At 43.8% G+C, this 20402-nt stretch overlaps 1 protein-coding gene across 1 annotated transcript in view; it reads right to left on the reverse strand.

The window, feature by feature from the left end:
• Nucleotides 1-3543: 3543 nt before the first annotated feature.
• The window catches only part of SLC12A8 (solute carrier family 12 member 8), a 47773-nt gene continuing 30914 nt past the window's right edge, over nt 3544-20402 (reverse strand). Inside the window, exons 6-13 of the mRNA XM_027723563.2 lie at nt 20310-20397; nt 18736-18823; nt 15538-15684; nt 12087-12651; nt 11027-11124; nt 8578-8695; nt 6982-7042; nt 3544-4963 (exon numbers count right to left, since the gene is read on the reverse strand). Of these exons, the coding sequence (XP_027579364.1) occupies nt 4798-4963; nt 6982-7042; nt 8578-8695; nt 11027-11124; nt 12087-12651; nt 15538-15684; nt 18736-18823; nt 20310-20397 (1331 nt within the window). The 3' untranslated portion in view covers nt 3544-4797. The remainder of the gene's footprint in view (nt 4964-6981; nt 7043-8577; nt 8696-11026; nt 11125-12086; nt 12652-15537; nt 15685-18735; nt 18824-20309; nt 20398-20402) is intronic.

Here is a 20402-nt window from a genome sequence, read left to right on the forward strand (position 1 = left end):
ATCCAGAAAGAAGCTCCCAGTGAAGTTTGACACTTGGATCCAACAAAGTTACAGGTGCTCTCCTTGACCATTCAGTTTCTGGGAGCACCTGTTCTTCTCCTCACTCTTGCACAAGAGGGACAAATCCCAGCTGTGAGCATAAAAAGCATGAGGGTACAAGCATAAAAATTATGTGGTAAAAAAAAGCCAGGAGGAGCAGAAAGCAGAAAAGGAAGGAGCCTCTCTTGTGCCGTACGGGTTTTAAGTGATTTATTTTTAGCCTGCAGTTTGCTGCTAGAGCCTCTCATCCGTAGCTTTTAAGGTTGTTACTGCTGAGGTCTCACCTTGTCTTAGGTTTAAGTGATGCTACGGCAAATCTGGGTCGCAGCAACACAGCACTGCGGAATATAACAAGTCCATTATATACCATTTTTGTATGGAGTTAGCAAATTTATAGGTAGTCTACAAAATCTTCTCTCTTTTATCCCTGTAATTGCCTTTTCTAAAATTCACCAGGCAAGGGCAATCGTTCAAATAATCTCTGTTTCCCGCTAACCTAAATGTTAATCCTAGGCTGGCTCCTGTGCTTCAGCAAAACTCTTCTGACCTTGCAGGTGTAAGTATGATGCTGTTTAAGAAACTCTGTCTGTCTGAATCAGAGGCACATGGGCAAGAGAATACCAGCTCATGGGGCACAGAGAGCCACCCCCTGCCTAAATTCATCCATGCACAGGAGCATCATTTCATATTTTGTCACCCTTCTTTGCTACTTCAACAGTATGGTCACAACTGTCTGCTGTGAATAAATGACCATGGCAGGTGTGTGATATTTTGGCCACCATACATAACACAGACCATCCAAGGAAACTCAAAACTGATCAAGAGAAGCCATGAGGAGAATAAAAAAAAAGACAAGTTTGAGCTAAGATATGGATTTAAGGAGTGTGATTCATTCTCCCTGTGCAGACTCTTAATGGGACACAGATCCAGGTGGATGACAATTTATACCAACTGAGGAGCTGTCTCCTAATGCCAATATCACAATAAAACTTCACTTTTCTTCTGCCCATTCTTAGTCCTGACTATTTGTGGTGCAAGTCTTTTGAGGCAGAAAATTCTGATTTCCAGACCTGCTTAGTGCTGACGGGTCACAAATGCAGCATGAGCTTCTGGGCAATACTGCAAGGCAAGTAATAAAATATTTATCCTCAACTGCCTTCTACCCTTGTATGCTCTGCAAAGGAAACCATCAAAAGCAGAGCCACCAATTTACAGTTAGAATCTTCAAAAGGAACAAAACAGAGCTGCCATATCCACATCTCCTTCGAAAACGTTTTCACCCCTTGACCCATTGCAGAACATTTTAATTTCTTACATAATAATAACAAAAAGATCAAATTTCAAACCCAAAGGAAAACAATTATAGATAAAAAAAAGGTTATGTGGCTTAGAAAACAGGAAAGCCTTTCCACAATGACATTAACAAAGCTGCAACCTTGACATATAACAGGACATATGATGCTCAGAGCCGGGTCCCAAACTCACCTTTAGGGAACCTGAAGCTTCACGAAAGCCTCAGCATGTGCAGACACAACTTGGCTCTCAAGGGGGATCAAAGTGGCACATTACCACTCATAGAAGCAATCCTCACCTACATTTCTTCCCTTCAGCCACTAAACATGAAGCTAATAAACTCCTACCCCCCTAACTTCACCCTTTTTTTCTTTTTTAGAGTGCTACTGAAGCTACAGCCATTTTTGACATGACACCACGATCTTTAGCTGTACAACTGCTTTCTTTCTTGCTTGCTGGAAAAGTTTCCTTGATGTGCAAAGCCCTGCGTACCCATAGGGCCTGAACTTGTAGAGTCTCCAACGATATGCAGAATGTGGTGTGGGACTATTGGTGCTAAAACAAGGCTTCCTGCCATTCTTACCATTAGCTATGCCAGAGTTAATGCTCCAGGAAAGATTAGCATGTCCCTTTCCAAGCATTAAACAGGAAAGTTGTCATAATGTGTAATGGCAGCGAGGAAATCAGCCCTGTGTGATGCATTTCTCCCTTGTGGATGCGAGGGGAGGGAAGGACCAGTGCCTGTACTTACCAGGTGGTGGAGGGAGCTGGTTCCTGCTGTGGTGGTAGTGCCAGTGGAGAGGTGGCAGAGTTTCTCCTGCAGCAGCACGTGGAGCCCAATGACCAGAAACCCCTGGAACAATGTGCTCTGCAGAGCATCTCCTCTGCTGCCATGTCCCAAGAGCAGCAATTGCCATCCGGTGCCAATGCCAGCCCTGCCACCGTCTTTTTCCAGAAATACCAAGGCACAACCCATACCTGCACCCCAGACATTCCCTCACTGGGCCCCTCCACAGCAGAGCACAGTGCCTTTTCCAGCTGCCAGCAGAAGCTTCATCAGCCCACAAACACAACTGAAATTGTTCCAGAGGATGCTCAGATGCAAAGAGCTGCTGGATGGTGCTGGCAGAAGGGGACAGCTGCTGCACACTTAGTCAGCTGAAGGCAAAGCTGCAGGGCCTCTTCCCAATACTGCTAGACCAAGGGAGACACTGTTTGTATTTCTGGCCCGTCACACCCCAGTTTTGGGGATGTGCAGGGACTGCAGTGTTGGAGAGGCAAACACTCTCCACTAGGTCATCTGGTTTCATCCTGTGCATCTCCTCAGTGAGTGAGGTACACAGCCCAGGGACCTTTCCCCACTCTCCCTCTCTATCTCCTGACTGATGTCTTATTTTAAGAAGGGAATTAAATTGTTTAGTAGCTAAAAAAGAAGTTACCTAGAAATTTCTGCCCATTAATCCCTTCATGTCATGCTCTGGGGTTTTCTTTTGGTCAAGCTACAGAGAAATGCAGGGCTGGGCATTCCTCAACCTGAAAGGAAAGGCACTATGCATGTGACTGGACTTTATGAAATGCTAGATTTTACAGTAGCAGCATTATGGTTGGGTATGAAACTGTAACAGGGATTGTGTTCAGCACCATGCAGTTTGACCGAGGAGTGTTCAGTCTGCACAACAGCAGTATCTGCCAAGGTCAAGGATGATAGAAGCACAGGGAAGGCTCCCTGGAACCACTGGTCCCAGGAAACCCAGGGGAAGCTTCAACACCGAGCCACATCCACACAACGGATACAGTCTCTTTGGAAACCAACAGCAAAAGGCAATGGAAGGAAGGAGCCCTGGAAAGAGTGTTTCCAACACTGAATGACTGACGTGAGGTGACTCAGAGCTGGTCACACAAACACAACTTCCTTCTTGCCTCTATTGAGATAATTAAGGTTAAAAACACTTAGTAAAAGACCTGTGACCTTGAAAAATGAGTATGCTTTCTGCAGTGTGCCAGGGTGGCTCTTTTCCTCATGTCAGCAGAAAGCCTCCTGTTCATCCCTCTGTGAGAAAAGTGGAAGAGCCAAAGCTGCAGCTGGGTCAGATCATGAGATGGGATAGAGCATCCCCCCCCCACCTGGTAACACCAGGGCACTGAGCACAGGCAAGCATAACGGTGCTCAAAGGCATTGAGTGTGCCCAAAGAAAGAACAGAGAGGAGTTCTGGCATCTCAAGGTTTTATTGCACAGAAGGAGAAATAAATAATCTAAAGGCTGAAATGATCAGAGATGAAACAAAGCGAAAGGCAGTGATTTCCCTCTCCTTGTAAATGCCAAGTTACAACAATATTACACAAGTGATGGGTGTTGCTGGAGCTTGCCTCAGCCCAGAACCCTCGCTCATGCCTGTGTGGGTCCCTGCCAGGATGGCTGCCTGTAGGCAGGACAGTGCTCAGTGGAGGGTTTTTTCCCTGAGGAGAAGAAGCAACAGTGATGAGAGGTCCAGATAAAATCTCACTCCCCCCACAGACACTGCCCATCAACCCTGTGTTTTGTAAATCCTGCAGCACCTTCAGCTGAACTTCCCACATCCCAAATCATGGCAGCAGGAGAAACGGCTCATTGTGGGAGCATACTGTGGGATGGACTTTAAGCAAAATAAGCAAAGATGAGGCTAAACTTATTTTGTTAAAGCACTTCTGAATCATCTACCCCTTCAGCCAGGAGATGCTCTATATGGGCGCAGTTATGTTGTCCGGTCTTAGGTTTCATATCAGCAAGCATGTGGCAAATACTATGAGCAGCTTCTAAGACATCATCTCACAGTTACAGGGAAGAGGTCATTATTCTGCATTACGGGATTTAAATGTGCAATTTCAGTTGTGAATACACTTCATAATCTTCTTGCACTTGCCACTGATTCTGGCCTATTGTCTAATGCCTTAAAGTACTTTCTAAGACCTTGGTAATTGAAATGCTGAGGTAGAAAATTACTGTATTACAAGCAGGGAAGTTCATGCCAAGGGGAGAAGTGAATTGACCTGGAAGGTCGCATCTATCTGTGGCACAGCTGGGAGTGGGGTGCTGGCTCCTGCTGCCGAGGTCACCACTCCCAGGCACAAAGTGTCCCTAGTCACCCAGAGGACATCCGAAATGGGGTGTTATAAGCTTTTATAGTGGCAATGGTCTTTAGACCTCAATAGGGCTTATAATTGAATTCTTTTAAACAGTTATATTGTCCTCAGAAACTCATCACTCCCTTGGACTAGCCCTTTCATTTCCAATTTTTCCCTCAGTTTGGGTAAGATTTGAAGCCCAGCAATGTTGTAGTTTGCATAAACAAACAAGCTTCAAATACATAAATAACTATTCACATTCTTTATGCATAAATTCAAGTATTTCACAAGGCACCGCGGCACCCATTAGCACTTCTAAATGCTTTTTGAAGTAATGGATTGATTTTTTTTGTGTGTGTCCTTCACTGGAATTGGTTTCCAAATTCCTCTCTGCTGATGAGCGAGGACTGGTGATAGCGGTCCCGCGAGGCGAAGTCAGCGTTCTCCTCGGTGAGCTGCCTGGTCTCCATGCCAACTGTTGCAAAGGACGGTGTCACTACAATCTGCTCCTTGGGAGATGGCCTTCTCCTGCAAACAGAGAAGTAGAGGTGCCTGCATCACCCCTTGTTTGTCATCCATTCCCAGCCACGCTCTCGGCTGCGCAAACAAGGCAGGGTTCTTCGAGAAGAGGTTAAATCCTTCCAGGTGCCCTTTGGAGGCAGAGAGCTAACCTGAAAGAATTTTTATTAAAAGACACACAAAAATTGTACTCCCTTCCCCCAGTAAACATAGGAAAATATACATTTTCTTAACAAATAAGTTTCATCTTTGGATGTTGACTACGGCAAACACCTTCTACACTGTGCAGGAGAAGAAGGAGCATGAATCATTTCTAATGAAAAACACCCTTCTTATAGTTTCCGAAGCAATAAGAAAAATTACAGTAATTTTTGTAACTCTTTTTAAATAAAAGGGGAGATTTTCCTGCAATCTCTTTATCCCAGAGGCTGATTTTAAGAAAACCTGATTGCACATCTTTAAATCCAAACTGCAAGAGCATACAGCACTGACTAAGACCTTGTCAAGCACTTAAGAGCCTTAGAGGTGTCAAGAACCCTTGTGACTCAACAGGAAGGTCTCCCTTATTCCTTTTCATCCTTATGGCCCCAGCCTCCATGTAGATAATTTTTGGTTGATTTTAATTTCACATTGACTGATTTTAGGGCTTAGTTTGATTTTTCTCTGTGTGCTTTAACCATCTAGTAAGTAGTAGAGTGAACCTCGCCAATGAACTCTGAAACGCTTTCATTTTAATATTAAACCTCTGCCAGAGATTATTTGAACAACCTAAAGGATTCACTTGCCACAACACAGTGCACACCCTCTGCACCCCCTCACCCCTCTTCTGGGTAGTCTGTCTGATCTGGGCTCTCATCCTCTAAGGCTTAGGCAAGCTGCAGCTTTACACTGCTGTGAGAGGCAGCAGTACCTGTGTGAACAAAGCTATTCAGGGCAAGAGGTGTGGAGGACAGGTGGGTCTTCAGGGACCCAGTCCCATACTCAGAGGCATCCAATGGTCTGGTAGAGAGAGGGATGGACATGATGTTGGACAACTGTCTTGTCCGTTCTCAGCCTGCCATGGAGACCTCTCAGGGAGGTCCCATCTCCCCTGGTTTCTTTCCCTAACCACCTCTGTTACCAAAAGCATGTGGCCATGTTATAGGGACTGTGGGCAGAGGCAGGAGCTGGCAAGACAGACATGGGTATGTGCCAGTGTGCTTAAACTGTGCTGGACTTTCATTTACTTTAAAGGAGCCACCAAATTTGCACATATAATGCATGGCAGCTCATGTTGTGCAGTCCTTCCTACAGTGTTCACTCACCCCAACCAAAAAGCAACCAAATCAACTGAGAAACTCAAAGCCATTTCAGGTGGTCACAACCTGCTATGGGAAACTCAACATGATGGAATTAATAATTAATAGCATCAAAAAAGATTAACAAAACTAGTTAATAACCAACCAAACAAAACCCTCAAGGTCTTCTGGGAATCAAACGCCAAGACAATGGACTGCAGTCCCATGCAAACTCAATACTGAATGGTTCCTTCACCAAAGACACTGTTTACTGTATTTATAACTATTGCAGCTTCCCCCCCAAATTTCCTCTCTGAAACTTGAGCAGCTTCCATGTGTGCCAGTTCCACCACTACCATAGAAATTTGCTTTCAGTGAATGGTGGGTGGAAGAGATGGAGCGTCCAATTTCTCATTTCCTGCCAGATTTTCCCATTCAACATGAGCCATAAAGGTTGAGCACAGACCTTTGGGGTAAGATAAAGCTTCAGGCACCAAGATATGATTATCAGCTGACATGCCTACACACAGAGCAGCAGAGACTCCACTTCCCCACATCCACAGCATGTGCCAGGCTAATGAGACCAAGCAGCTATTTTTACCATTAAGTAAGAATAACTTTGAGTATGCAAGAAAGAGCAGACAGCCTGCTTAATAAGTAAGTCAATTCTTCCACCCCTCTCTGTGCACATCAGTGGGTCATGGGAACAATGAGGAACATATTGGTCACTGCCAAGTGACTGGTACCAACCTGCACAAAGCGATCAAAACCGACTTAATCCAGCCAAAGAAACTGAAATTTGCTGCTGCTCCTATGGAGAAAAGGCACGAGAAGTCAGTATGCTGCTAATTCTTTCATAAGAGCATTACACCACTCAATTTTTGCACAGAATCTCAAACCAACATGCTTGTTATTAACTTGCAAAGATTTTGTGGTGGTGAGAACATTCTTTCAGTTTTCCTACATGCTGTGGCTTTTAAACACTTGTCATGAAATGAACCCAAGCTATCTCTTCCAAGCCTGAGAGCTTGTCGAACCCCAGCAAAGCCAGAGCAAAGCATGGACACCCACTGCAGTACCTCTTCCTCCATGGACCACTCAAGGGATGGGGAGACTGGAGAAGCCATTCAGCCAACCTCAGCCAGGGCAGCTGTGGTCTCACCATTCATTCCCTCTTGTCTGACCCCACAGAGAGCTGGCTTAGCATATTACACCAACACTTTTTTTTCTTTCTTTTTAGTTTCTCTGTAGAGTTAGTTTCCTGCACTGGCTCCCTGCAGGGGCAAGGAAGTGCTGGAGCTGGAAGCAAAAGCAGCAGGAGAAGTTTGTGGTGAGGGACAGAGAGAACAGAGAGCTGTCAGTGCCTGCTGGATTTGGCTTAGGCTGCTGGGGGGGAAGAGAGAAGAGAAGAGATGTGTCAATCACAGGGCATTTCTCCTCTCAAGGCCTTCATCTAGCCCTTAATCCAGAGCATCTCTCAGACCAGTGTCTCCCAGCCTTTCTAGACAAAAGGGTTGTTCGAACCTTTGAAGAACAAACTCACAGATCACCAGAAGCCTTGTGACCACAAAATAACGTTCACTTATAGCCAAGTAAAAAACAGGCTGAACTTTGAGTGTTTCCTTCCAACATTTTCATTGCCATGCACTGTTTGTGTATGTATGTGTGTATGCATAAATAGGTGAGCATGTCTTCCTTTAGACATGCAGAGCAATGCAAACCCCTCCAGTGGCCTTGCTAAGGAGCTATAGGTTCTCATGAGCTGCTTTCTGAATGTGCTTCACTGTTTAATTTTAAACTTGTTCAAGCTGATCACATGCACAGAGCCTTCTAATGCCCTCTGTCTAAAAGTATTTTCCCAGATTATGTTCCCAACACTTCCAATGTGTTTAGTTCTGGAATCAAAAGGCTCTCTTGTTCCACAGTTACGAATGCTGAGATTTAGTGAGATACTCATTTTCCTTAAAGCTTTCTCAGGTGGGTTTAGATTGATTAAGTTTATTAAAACTAATTTTCTAGTGGATTTTTCTCATTGCTGTTATACATTTACAAACTGCCACCCCCATTAAGTCTTAGTATTAGTATCTGGTTTTGCCATTTAAAGTACAATACAATAAAACAATAAGCATTACGTTCAAACTATCAAACCAGCACTAGCTATAGTTATAATCCAATAGAAAATTAGAGTCAGAGAGAAAATTTATTAAAACTAGCAATGAAACAAAACCTCATCATTCACCGTGTCACCTGCATATTAAACACAAGAGTCTCAATTCCTAATTAAGTTAAATTAAAGCTTAATGAATTTTTAAGCAGATTTAATAATACAGGGAAAAAAATACTCACCAAGGGGAAGTCCTGGGCTCACTTTGCCAATGTAGAAATACAGAATAACTGCTGCACCCAGGCTGACCAGGGTGTAGATCCACTGAATGACAAACGTTATGATGAGGGACACAATTGCCTGTTGGAAAGACATGGTTTGGGGTTATCCCAGAGTCTGTAAGGTAATATGATGTTGACAGTCCTTTTTCTGCAAAGCCCAGCAGCTTCACTGACCTCCTGCTCCAGCAGAAGAACTCTCTGTGGGAGAACTGGCAGTGTGGTGCCCGGGAAGGACTGTTCACCTTCAGACACAGCCCAACACTGACCAGGTCAGCAGCTTATTCCTCAACCTGGCAAGATGAGCATGGACAGCAACTCTTAACAGAAACTCTTCAATAACTGAGGCAGTGCTGGGACTTTCAAGTTGTTATGAGAGCATCAGGAAATGCACTTCTTCCCCCCCCCCCCCCCCCAGAAATGCAGCATCTTGGTGTTCAATGCATGCAAAAACAGTGCTTTGATGGCATTGTCACACCTCTTTCTCAGGGTTTTCTTGGGAGCCTTGTGTAAGAGACATGTACAGTCAGGCCCCAGGATACAGCCATTCAGAATTATCCTGATGAGTGGGGTCCTTTTAGGTGTCTCCTCCTAACGATGTGCTGGAATGGGCACACAAGAGAGACTCCCCTTGCACAAGACCTGCTGCAGAGCCCAGATCCTGCCCGTGGGAGTGATGATGCCACCTGCAACCACATGGGTGGATGGATGCCCTTGGGCATTGGTGGCTGAGGCCAGTGGTGCAGCAGGACCCCTGAGGAACCCACACCATCTCCTGCCTGGGAAAACAGCCCACAGCAAGTGGCTTTTGGCCACACAGACAGCATTTCCACCTACTGTTATCTGAAAAGATTAGGGTATGTCATGGGTGAGGGTTCCTGGAAATGAGGTTCCCATGATACAGAAAGCCTCATTTGGTCTCACTCCTAAAAGGAGAGACAGCACAGGTTTACAGTGTCATCTTCAGCAGCATGGAGCTTCAGTGAGCTACCCTGAGTCCTAGAAGCAGTGTGGGTCTCTGCTTGGGCTACTCCAAGAGAAGTATCCAGAGGCTCACCAGCTCAGAAGACAGATTTGGCTCAAGTGGCATATGAATGGGGTAGCATCTCCATGGGTGAGATTAGGAACAGCAAGGGGCAGCATGCAAAGGAAGAGCTAAATGAGTCCTGACTGACACGACCAGTGAAGCTCAAAAAGAGAGGCCAGAGGGCAGGGGGGAGAGGAATCAGGATAAATAAACACACCTGTTTTTTTGCTTTTGTGATTTTATATTTTATCATTGATCCTGTCCCAGCTCTGTTGCAACTTCCTCCCAAGTCTGACTATTGACAGGGAACCAAATCTGCTTTAATGAACACATCAGTCATCTCCTGCAAAGGCAGAGAACTGAATGCTCTGCCCTGACATACACTTGGGAGCCACATTAGTTACCGAGCCCAGAGGTGGCATCAGCACATAGCCTCCTAAAGATGACATCACTAAAGAGGGGCCACCACATCCAACCCACCCCTGGTGCTGCAGCCTGGTGCGACCCCTCATAAGGACGTGGCTGCAGGCAGCAGCAGCAGTGAATTTGAAAAGCAGGTATCAAACTCCATCTGAGGGTTAAACTAACAGGGTCTGGTGGGTTGTTTGAGTGGGTTTGTTACATTTTATGCACAGTTATGAAATCCTCATCCATGCAGCAAAGCCATATGGTTCATTCATTATGCATATCTGACCCTTTCCCTGTCATCTGCCCAATAATCAATCTTCCCAAGATGAATTTAAATGTCTTAAATTTCTCAGCAGCTTGAGACAGAAGCTATTTATAAATTATTTATTCTTTAAAGTAACATACTGGAGGAATGCTCTACTTTCCTCCCTCAAAAGATGGAATTTCACAGCCGGGCTGCTGGAATCAGGAGGTCAGCGCTAATGAAACCCCACCCCAAGCTTGCAGAAACTGGCTCACAAATAAAAGCAACACAGCTTTGAAGCTGATGTCTCAATCCATCCCACAGCAAGAAAAAGCAGGCTGGCACACAGTGAAAAGACGGACACTGATCTTTTTCCTAGCCAGCCATGCATCTTTAAAGTTTAAATTACAGACTTTGAATCTGTACCTTTTTGTTTTGAGTTGGGGCTTTTTTGTTTGTTTATTTGGGGGCTGGGTTTTTTTTTTCCTCTTGTTTAATATGTCATCAGGCTTTCTCTGAATTTGAACTGCTGGATGCATGGTACCTTGAGTACTTTAATTCAGGTATCCTGGAATACTAGAATACTAGATTCAAAAGCCATTTTTTTAAGTACTGGAGTGTATTTTGTGATGATTTTCCTTCTCTTTTCTACAATCACAAACCACTGCTCAAAAAAAAAAAAAAAAAAAAAAAAAAAAAAAAAAAAAAAAAAAAAAAAAAAGAAAATTACTTACAACAGCAAAGGACACCCAGTGACTGAAAAATCTGGAGTAGAAGGCTTCTGGTATTTGCTGAATTCCCAGCTCTGGATTTTGTTGCTTTATAGATGTTTCTACAGAAAAGAAAAAAAAGATTACAAAAGAGCTATAATGTGGGGTCTTTTCTTCTATTTTACATTACCAGATTCCAGGAACCAAAGCAAAAATTTTAGCTGACTGCTGAGTATGACAGAGTTAACCAAAAACTCTAAAATGAAAACTGAAAAGAAGTGCGAGAAAAAACAAAAAAGGTTGCCAACTCTGGTACTGAGTCCATTTGAAGGCTACATCTGTCTATCTCTGCCTCAGTTTCCCTACTTTGTGAAATAAGAAAAATAATAGTTTCTTCCTCAGAGGGGTTTATGAAGCTTCACTGACTAATGCTGATGAAACACTACAACACTGGGAATGAGAAGCTCCATGCAAACACACTTTATCAAATACCCACAATCACAAACAGAACAAATTCAGACCCTCAGTTATGGATGTTGAATTACAGAGTCCAGCTGTGGCATTGGGACCACTGAATTTTGATAGCCTGAGTTTTAGACTCACATAGCTCCATTCCTCCTAACCCACACCAGGATGAAGAAAATCCCAAGATACACTCAAACCCTTTTTAATGTACAGCATTAAGCATGTCTCTGTAGAATTATGAGTATATAGTAAACAACTCAACACTAAATATAGTCCTGCCTGCTTTCCTGTGATTAATCTTCTGTAGGAAATCGCATTGGAACTTCTCCTGTGATGCATTGCAATGAACTCTACCTTCACCTGGAATAAATGATATTATTGCTATGAATCACTGAATGACAGCCCAATATAAAGCTAGTTTCACGCCTGCCTTCAGGAAAGCACTGGGAGGGCCAAGGTTATAAACCATTCCCTCTGAGCTTGGAGATGTCTGTCTCCTACAGCCCTTAGCCTCTTCCCCTCGGGCCAGGGAGCATCATCACTTCTCTGCAGAACTGTTCCTCCTGCTCCAGCATCCCAGGTGTGTGTTGGGCAGACACAGTGGGTGAAGAACACTGACCTGCATCACTCTGACAGCCCTGCTCATCCAGGTCCCGCTGGCTCTCGCCGTGGGGCTCCGTGGTCTCATCCCAGCTGTACTGAGCTGGGGCAGCATCGTGATGGAGATCCAGGAGAAAGCTGTCTTGTAATGTCTGCTTGGCTGGCTTCTTCGCCTTTTGTTTGGCCTTTCGGGTTAAATTCTCAGCTCCTTCTTTTTTGCAAGTACCTGGCTCACTACAAAATGGTTTAAAAATCTGGTCCATGTCTTTTTTGAACTCCAGCAAGGTGCCATTTGATCTGCTTTGAGTTACTCCATCTGCTGCACGGCTTGAGGGCTTGTTGAAAATTAAAGGCTGGGAAGAGTGAGCAGGTCTAGCAGTTCCCATCTGGGTCTCATCAGGCTTCTGCTGAATGTTGTGGCTCAAGGAGACAGAGAAATAGCAATAGTCTACAGCAGTATATGTCAACATGTAGTTGATGGTGACTATGGGAGCAAGAACATTTACTTGCCCAATGAAGACAAAAGCCATAGTGATGAAACTTGTTAAGAAAATCGCAGCCACTGGAGTCTTGTTGGGGCCTTTCTAGTTCATAAATAAAACAAAATTACATTTAAATTAATAACCATGAACCTTGCCATGAGGATTCCCCACTTGCTCAGCTGCCATGGGTGGTTACCTGGGTTGTCTGCAAAGTACCCCCTTAGTCATGAAATACATGCATGCATGTGCAAACAGAGGCTTACAGGCCTAATAAATTAAAGAATAGGCTGGAAGCCAAAAGCTGTTCAGCTCCCACCTCATCCCTGAGCCTTACTCAAGCTTTGTCTTTGGAAAATTCATCCACTCTCACTTGTATCTCCATGGTAAAACAATGTCATTAAAGCAGCAATAAACCTTCAAAGAGATTTGTGGGGCTTATGGGAAGTCTGGCAATAAAATGTGTTAATTAGAGTTAACTGTTCATCTCTAATTATTCTACAGGATTCTGCATGGCTGCCTACCCCAAAGGCTCCTGTATGCTGCCCTTGGAAAGGCTTTGACTGCCACGGTCAAGGAAGCTCTGCCTGCACAGAGTGGTGCCACCTTCACATCAGCAGCTTCTGGCCCTGCCCTGACACACAGCTGAGCTAAACCCATGGTCTGCTGAGTCTCTGCACATGGGGTTTCCCTCCTTTAGCTCACCCAAGCTGCATCTACCCAACAGCAGGAGGAAAGCAGCAGTGAGACTGGGCAGGAAGGATGCTGGAGGGTGGGAGTCAGCCCCCAGCAATGCCAGGCATGTGTTGGGAAGGCAGGCAGCCAGGAGAAACATCACCTGCTCCTCTCCTTTGGGAAGGGGTGGAGGCAGGGAAAGGAGGAGATAAAGAGAGAGAAAGCAAAGAGCATTGGGGGTAGAAATACTTCAGCCATCAGTTCATGAACTGAGCCCAGGTCTAACATGCCCTTCCTTGGACCAGGCATTGTGTTGCCATTTTGCCACCTGAGAAGCCTATGCAGGCTGTGTAAAGACCTTGCTGGAAAATATCTTACAAAATATGCTAGGTTTTCACTTACTGCATTTACTTCTTTAATAAACACACAGCTCGAATTGAAACTATTTCTATTTCCTTCCCTCTTATTTATTAACAGAAAGGGAGACCAGTTCTGGACCATTACATCTTTTCAGAATGAATAGAAATACATCTCCGGGACAAAGGAACACAGATCTCAGAAAGCATCTTCAGTATCAGAAAGATGTACTGAGATGGGGAACAGATGGAATGATCTCATGATGCCTCTGGCTTGGGTTTAACTCTACAGAAAACATTTGTGTCCTTCCCATCAGCTGAGGTTTTGGTGACCACACTTTCTTCAAAGAATAACTGATGTGATACAGAACGGTAAGGACAAATTAGATGTATTTACTCTCCATAAACCAAATGTAAACAATTTTCAAGGTGACAGAGAGAAGAAAGGGGCAAAAGTGATCTGTCTTTGATTTCTCACCTCTTTTTGAGCCCTTCCCATCAAGGCACTCTGCCTGGAGTTCACTGCAGAAAATTTGACAGAAAGACAGAAAACTATCAGAGCAGAGAGGGAATCAACTTTCCAGTCACCTTTGATAAACCACTGAGAATTTCACAAGGGTTGCCAAGTGGAGAACAGCCTGTTCTGGGATCACCTGAAAACTGCCTTCAGGAGCTGGAAGTTTTTGCTGTTGTTATTGTTCCTACTTTCCCTATAGTTATTACTATTTATAATTATTGCTATTATTATGACCTTTATCTTAGCAAATTACTTTGAGAAACATAAAACAGTGGATAGAAAATTATTATATTAATAAACATTTAAATATTTTAAAACATTCATAAATACCACTATTGTAAAATATTTTTCTGTATTTACAAGGTGCTCTGGAGGAGCAGAGCACCATAAGGCTTTTCCAGCCACTCCACACACAGTTAGGTACTGCAGGTTATTGAGAGTCACAGAATTATTTTCTCCCTCTCCAGAATAATGGAAAATCATAAGAAATTGTTTGCTCTAGATGTATAACCCAAGACTACAGTCCTTGGTGACTGATACCTTGACTGATATCAGTAGAATGACTCATGAATGAAGATTATTCATGAGGACAAGGGAAAAGCTTTTTGTCATATTCCAAGCAAGACTTTGTTTGAAAGCATATCTAAAGCTTAGATGTCCCCCTAACTGAACCTTTCAAATCTATTCTTTGTTTTTATTTAATAGTGTCCAAAAGGCACCTTATCTTACAAAGAAGAGTCCTCTTCTCCAGTGCACAGAGACTGAATCCACAGCACCATGACTAGTCACATCCTCAGCTATGAGGTTACCACAGAGGACAGGAACAGCTCAAAGAAAGTGTGCAGGAAAGAATAAGAAAAAAGAAAACAGAAAAAAAAGGTAAACAGACAGTTACCATCCATTTCACCAAGTGTAGAGACAAAATTTGAGGCTTCTGCCCTGGACAGAAGGGCAGAGAAGAGCTAGGTACTTCCTTTGGTCATGGTCAGGATCAGCACCATGTGGATAAGGTGTTTGCAAAAAATATCCAACAGGCAAAGTTATATCATAAGTGGCTGTTTTACTGCAGACATCTTGAAGAAGTGGGTCAGAGGGAGGGAGGGGACCTCAGGAACGGCTGTCCATGCGTGGCAGGACAGACAGACCCAGGCTGGGGCACAGAGGTGGGTGAGCAAAATGCCAGGGAGAAGCAGAGCTGCCCCTGCACAATGACACACCCTGTGGGAGGGCTCAGGGCAGGGAAAGGACCACAGGCAGCTGGATGCCTTGCTTTTTTCATGAAACCACCCATTTCCTGGCTTTTCTGTCTATGCATAGCATAGTGGATCCTGAGCCTTCCCCTCCTTGCATTTCACACATCCCTCATCTCACGCTACAGACACATCTTGGGTGTTTAAATTCAGGTGAAGTTTTGACAGCAATCTCAGAGAAGGGATGACTAACCCCATGTCCAAGGAAGGTGAGCATAGGGATCACATTCTCCTGGGCAATGCACTGCAGGATCCTCGGTGCTCCATACAGCCCTCCCATGCAGGAGGCCAGGGATGAGATGTACAGCCCTAGCAAAAACAAAAAACCCACCAAGGATACCTGGAGGAAGCGGAGAGAATGCAAAGTTGATTATATTGTCCTTTAAAGACCCCCGAGCAGTCTTAAATACACGTATTTTGAGAGATCACATATATTTTGTAACATTGTTAAATGAACAGAGAGAGCCCTGGGAAAGCAGCTATTTAATTGGTCTGTGGTAAAAAGTACAAGCAATTAATACAGGAAAATTATCCCATAAAAGTAATTTAATACTGAACATCCTGTACCGACAGAGACATTTTACAAGCTCATATCCAAGAAATTCTTTGTCACTTGGAGCAATTGCAGCAAAGCTGCAGCTATTAGATTCCCCTTAAGTAACTGGAAGTGAGTTTATTTCAGGAGAGATCACTTATATACAGAGCACATCATACAGGAAAAGCTGCCCAGGCTTCCAACCATCCAAAACAGGAAGACAAACCCCTGCATCTCAGAGGGGAAAACCAATCCTGAAAGAAAACCCACAGTAAAACCAAATCAAAATTGCCACTTAAATAAATGGCATCTCAAAAAACATGCTCCAAAGGATATAATACAATGACCTTATTTTCCTGTCTTCGATGAGAAAAGAATTTCCTTTGGCCAACATGAAACTTTAAAAAAAAAAATCTTTAAAGCCATAGTGCTAACAAGGCTGGGTTTTAAACTGGTTTCTGGAAAGCATCCTTTCAGTCTGGGAGTATCTCCTGCAGGCGTGGAGGAAAAGGAAAGGCAGTTCTTGGTCTGTCACACAGAAGCAAGGACAGGGGTCCCTTTAAGCAGGTCAAGAGCTGCAAGCACAGACAGCACATCTAAAAAAGCCCACCCAAATACACAAACTCCCACAACTAAGGAAACTAAGGTCTAGGGTCACCTGAGCCATCCCCAAGTCCTCCAAGACCACACAAGTCTGACAGCCAGCAGCCAGGCACAAAGAGCAGCAAGGCATGGGGGTAACACCAGCACTAAGGCCAGGCAGAGAGAAAAACCCTGCCCATACTCCACTGAAGCAAGTGCTGGAGGTGCAGACAGACATCTGTAGCAGAGAATACCACCAAATGCAGGTGCCCTGCATCCCACATGTCTTTTGCTCTCACCCCTCCTGTCGAGGAAAGAAGGTGAAAAATGAACGCTGGTTCTCCTAGGTTCTGCCTCTGTTGAAGTCAGATGGCACATTCTTTATTAGAAGGAATTACAAAAATCTACATGGCTAAAGATGAGTCAAGCAACATCTGGCTTTTTCCTGTCTATGAAATCTGCATGCAGCAAAAAGGAGACTGGGTAAAAAAACATAAAAAGTTCATTGTTTGGGGAAGACATGTAAAATCAATGTCACAATCCAGAACTGTACAAACTTCCTACCACAACATTGCTTTTCCCCATGAAAATCCACTTGGCTTTGTGAATTTTATCTTGTGGGACAGAAGAAACCTGAGGCAAAGATGAGCAGATATCAGCTGCCATTAGACCAACAGACACTCAGTGGGAATCTTCCCTTCCCTCCCCTCTAATCCTACCCTGCTCTGAAAAATACTTGGAATAAACAAACAGTTGTGCCAGACATCATATATTATTTTAGCTGCTAAAAATGCTCGCATTTAAATGTGCTACTTGACATTCAAATCAGGGTTAGAGGGGAAGAGTCCCTTTCACTGAGGCTGATGAAAGGGTTTGCTGTGGGTTTTGAACACAGAGAGTGTGAATATATTGCAAGGAATTGGCACTTGGAGCTCATTAGAAGTGAAATTACTGAATCTCATTTTTATGTTTAAAAAGACAAACAAATATTGTACCAAGAAAAGCAGCCAAGCACTCGCTCACCTGTGAGTGACAGAAAGGGAGAGTTTGGAGGAGTAATGATCTCTCCCTCCTCCCTCTCTCCGATGTAATTAAAATCTAAAGCAGTTAGATAGCTTAAAGAAGCAACATGAATATTGGGATTGCATATTTGGTTCGTTCAGTACTAGGGAGACAAAAGCTGAAGAAGCTTTTTCTTTTTTTTTTAAGGGGGGGTGCGTTCTCTCGTTTGTTTTTTATATTTATCATTATTAAATATCTTCTCATTCTTTACTAGGAGATTTTTCATCTCCTCCCTAGGGGTTTTGAAGTTAAAACACAGCTTTAACAATCTCTTTCTCTTCAGCTGATTCATTTAAATCTGATTCTTTTTGTTACTGCACTTTTCACCCACTAAGTCATTGATGAACAAAGAGGTAGGCTCATTCTTTTTTACCCTGAAACAGAGATTTTTTTTTTTTACCTTAGCAGGAAGTGGCAGAGCCCCACCAACAATCTGGAGTTTATTTGGGGGGCTGGAAGAAGTCTAGAGCTAAAATTACTTAGAAAACAAAGCCAGGGTTTTAAACTGACATTTTAGATTAAAAACCATGTTACAAATCAAATAACACAAGCTTCTCAACTTCAAATTAATCACAAGAAATTGTGTCAAATACAGTGAGCCCATGATTTTGGATAATGCCAAATAACAGAAAATTAGCCCTTTTATATCCCATTCAAGGTAAGACAATGGCACACACCAAAATCTTTTGCTCTCCTTTTAAAGGCCTGCAATGGTGAGACGTAGCATGTTACACTACAAACCTCCCTTGTGTACAGACACCCGTGTGGAACGTCTGGAGTTTAATAATCCTATTGCTTGCCCTGCAATTACAGCCTGCTAGATATGGAAATGTGAGCTTCGCTTGACTTAGTAAAGATAAGCAGGGGAGTTCTTTAGAGATTTCAATTTGGTCTAAGCTTTCACACGCGAGAAAGGATACATTGAATAAAATACAGCATTTATCATTAGACCACATTAGCATACTTTAGCTCTTAAAGCTATTGCTTGGGTGATAATGCCAAGATTCAGCATTACTGGATATGCTGGTGAATGCGAAGCTATTCAAATCAATTGTACACTGGGATTTGCAATAGGGAAATCCCCCTGAATTTTAATGAGGGATGCATACCCAAATTCCTTAGGCTTTTGGAAAATTCAAGCATTCAGCAAGGCAGATGACAACCTGAAAGCACCACTCTATAAAACCATGCTGGGTTATTCGAACAACTTACCTTCTCTGCTATCATGAAGTCATAGCGCAGTGACTGACGGGTACAAATGGCTCCCAGCAAAAAAACAAAGACCATGTACAGAAACCACCTGCAAACAACAAAAATAAACTTTTTTTTTCCCCCAGCAAGACAAAGCCATTGAACATTCTGCTCACTAGGAGAGCCAGGAGACAGTCAAGTACCCACAAGTTGGGTCTTGGATGACTCTGCATGGTTCCTGCATGATTTAGCTTCAGGGCTAAATTTAATACTGGTCCTTATTACCCACTATGATGTGCCAGGGACAGCTGCAGCAGAACTGTATGGTACCCCTGAGGGGAAGCCACCAGCATTCTTGAGGTGTGCATGGAGAAATATCTTAGTCCTGGGGACATGCCTTTTAGTAGGGCCTGCAGCAACAGGACAAAGGGCTAATGGTTTTAATCTAAAAGAGGGTCAATTCAGACCAGCTATAAGGAAGAAATTTTCTACGATGAGGGTGGTAAAACATAGGCTGCCCAGAGAGGTGGTGGATGCCCCACCTCTGGAAACATTTAAGGTCAGAATGGATGGGGGTCTGAGCAACCTGATCTAGTTGAAGATGTCCCCTCTCATTGCATGGAGGTTTGGCTAAATGGCCTTTTAATGTTCCTTCCAGCCCAAACCATTCTGTGATTCTGTGGTTCTGCAGGTACACAGGTCCCCCCATCCGGCAGCAGTGTTACCAGCGCAGCCAGTCTGCTCTGCAGCCTCGGTTATGATCCTCCTCTGGGGTCTCTGGCCCTTCCAGTACTCAGGTGGGGAGATAAGTTAGTCTGTCTGTAAAGCCCAGACAGCAGAGATGGGAATCACATGGCCATGAATAGCTGGGTATCTGTTATGCTCCTGCGTCCTGTGGAATCCCCCCACTTAAAACAAGCACCAATTTCACCAGGAATCCTTCCAAATTTTGAAGATCCTTCCTTCCTGACTGAACCTTGGTACACAGTTAAAAGCAATAATTTCAAAGGTAATTTAGGTGGCAATGAAAGCAGGCAGGAAAACCTACTGGGGGGGGGTGTTAATATGTAGCAGTACTTTACTCCTAGAAAGTTGCATTTCTTCAGGGAGAGCATTACTTGGCTTGGATGCAGGGCTCCTCTGTTACCCTGGCCTTGCAGGTGGGTAGGTCATCTCACCTGTCTTGGCCTCATTCTCCCAGTAATAAAAAATATAAATTTTTAATTATTATTTTCTATTTATATAGAGAAATAAAGAAAAAAAAACATAAAACCCCCTCTGAAATCAACAGCAATAAATGACAAAATCACACACCCCAAGCCTTCAAGAACTCTGCATCCCATTCTGGGACAGCCAGGCTGCAGGAGTTCAACCATTCCAACACCAACACACATTCCACCCAGCAGAGGAAGGACATTAACAAAGATTTTCTTTAACCCACCCAGACTACGTGGTGGTAATGGATGATAATTTGAATGAGAGCCACACTTTAATTTTCCAGATGGCTGAGTAATACAAGGTTGATGGGAATGTGAAATGGATTGGTCACACCCAGGGCTGTCTCCAGAGTAAATTTTCCCCGATCTGTGACTTACGAGGTGCCAATAGCAGCCAAAGACCCCAGAGGGATGTTGGTGGGAGGATTCCGGAGATCTCTACTCATGTCGAACCCAACCATCACACCTGTA

Source organism: Pipra filicauda, unplaced genomic scaffold (assembly GCF_003945595.2).
Source record: "Pipra filicauda isolate LSUMZ 115617 unplaced genomic scaffold, ASM394559v2 scaffold10_size6260569_pilon, whole genome shotgun sequence".
Classification (NCBI taxonomy): domain Eukaryota; kingdom Metazoa; phylum Chordata; class Aves; order Passeriformes; family Pipridae; genus Pipra; species Pipra filicauda.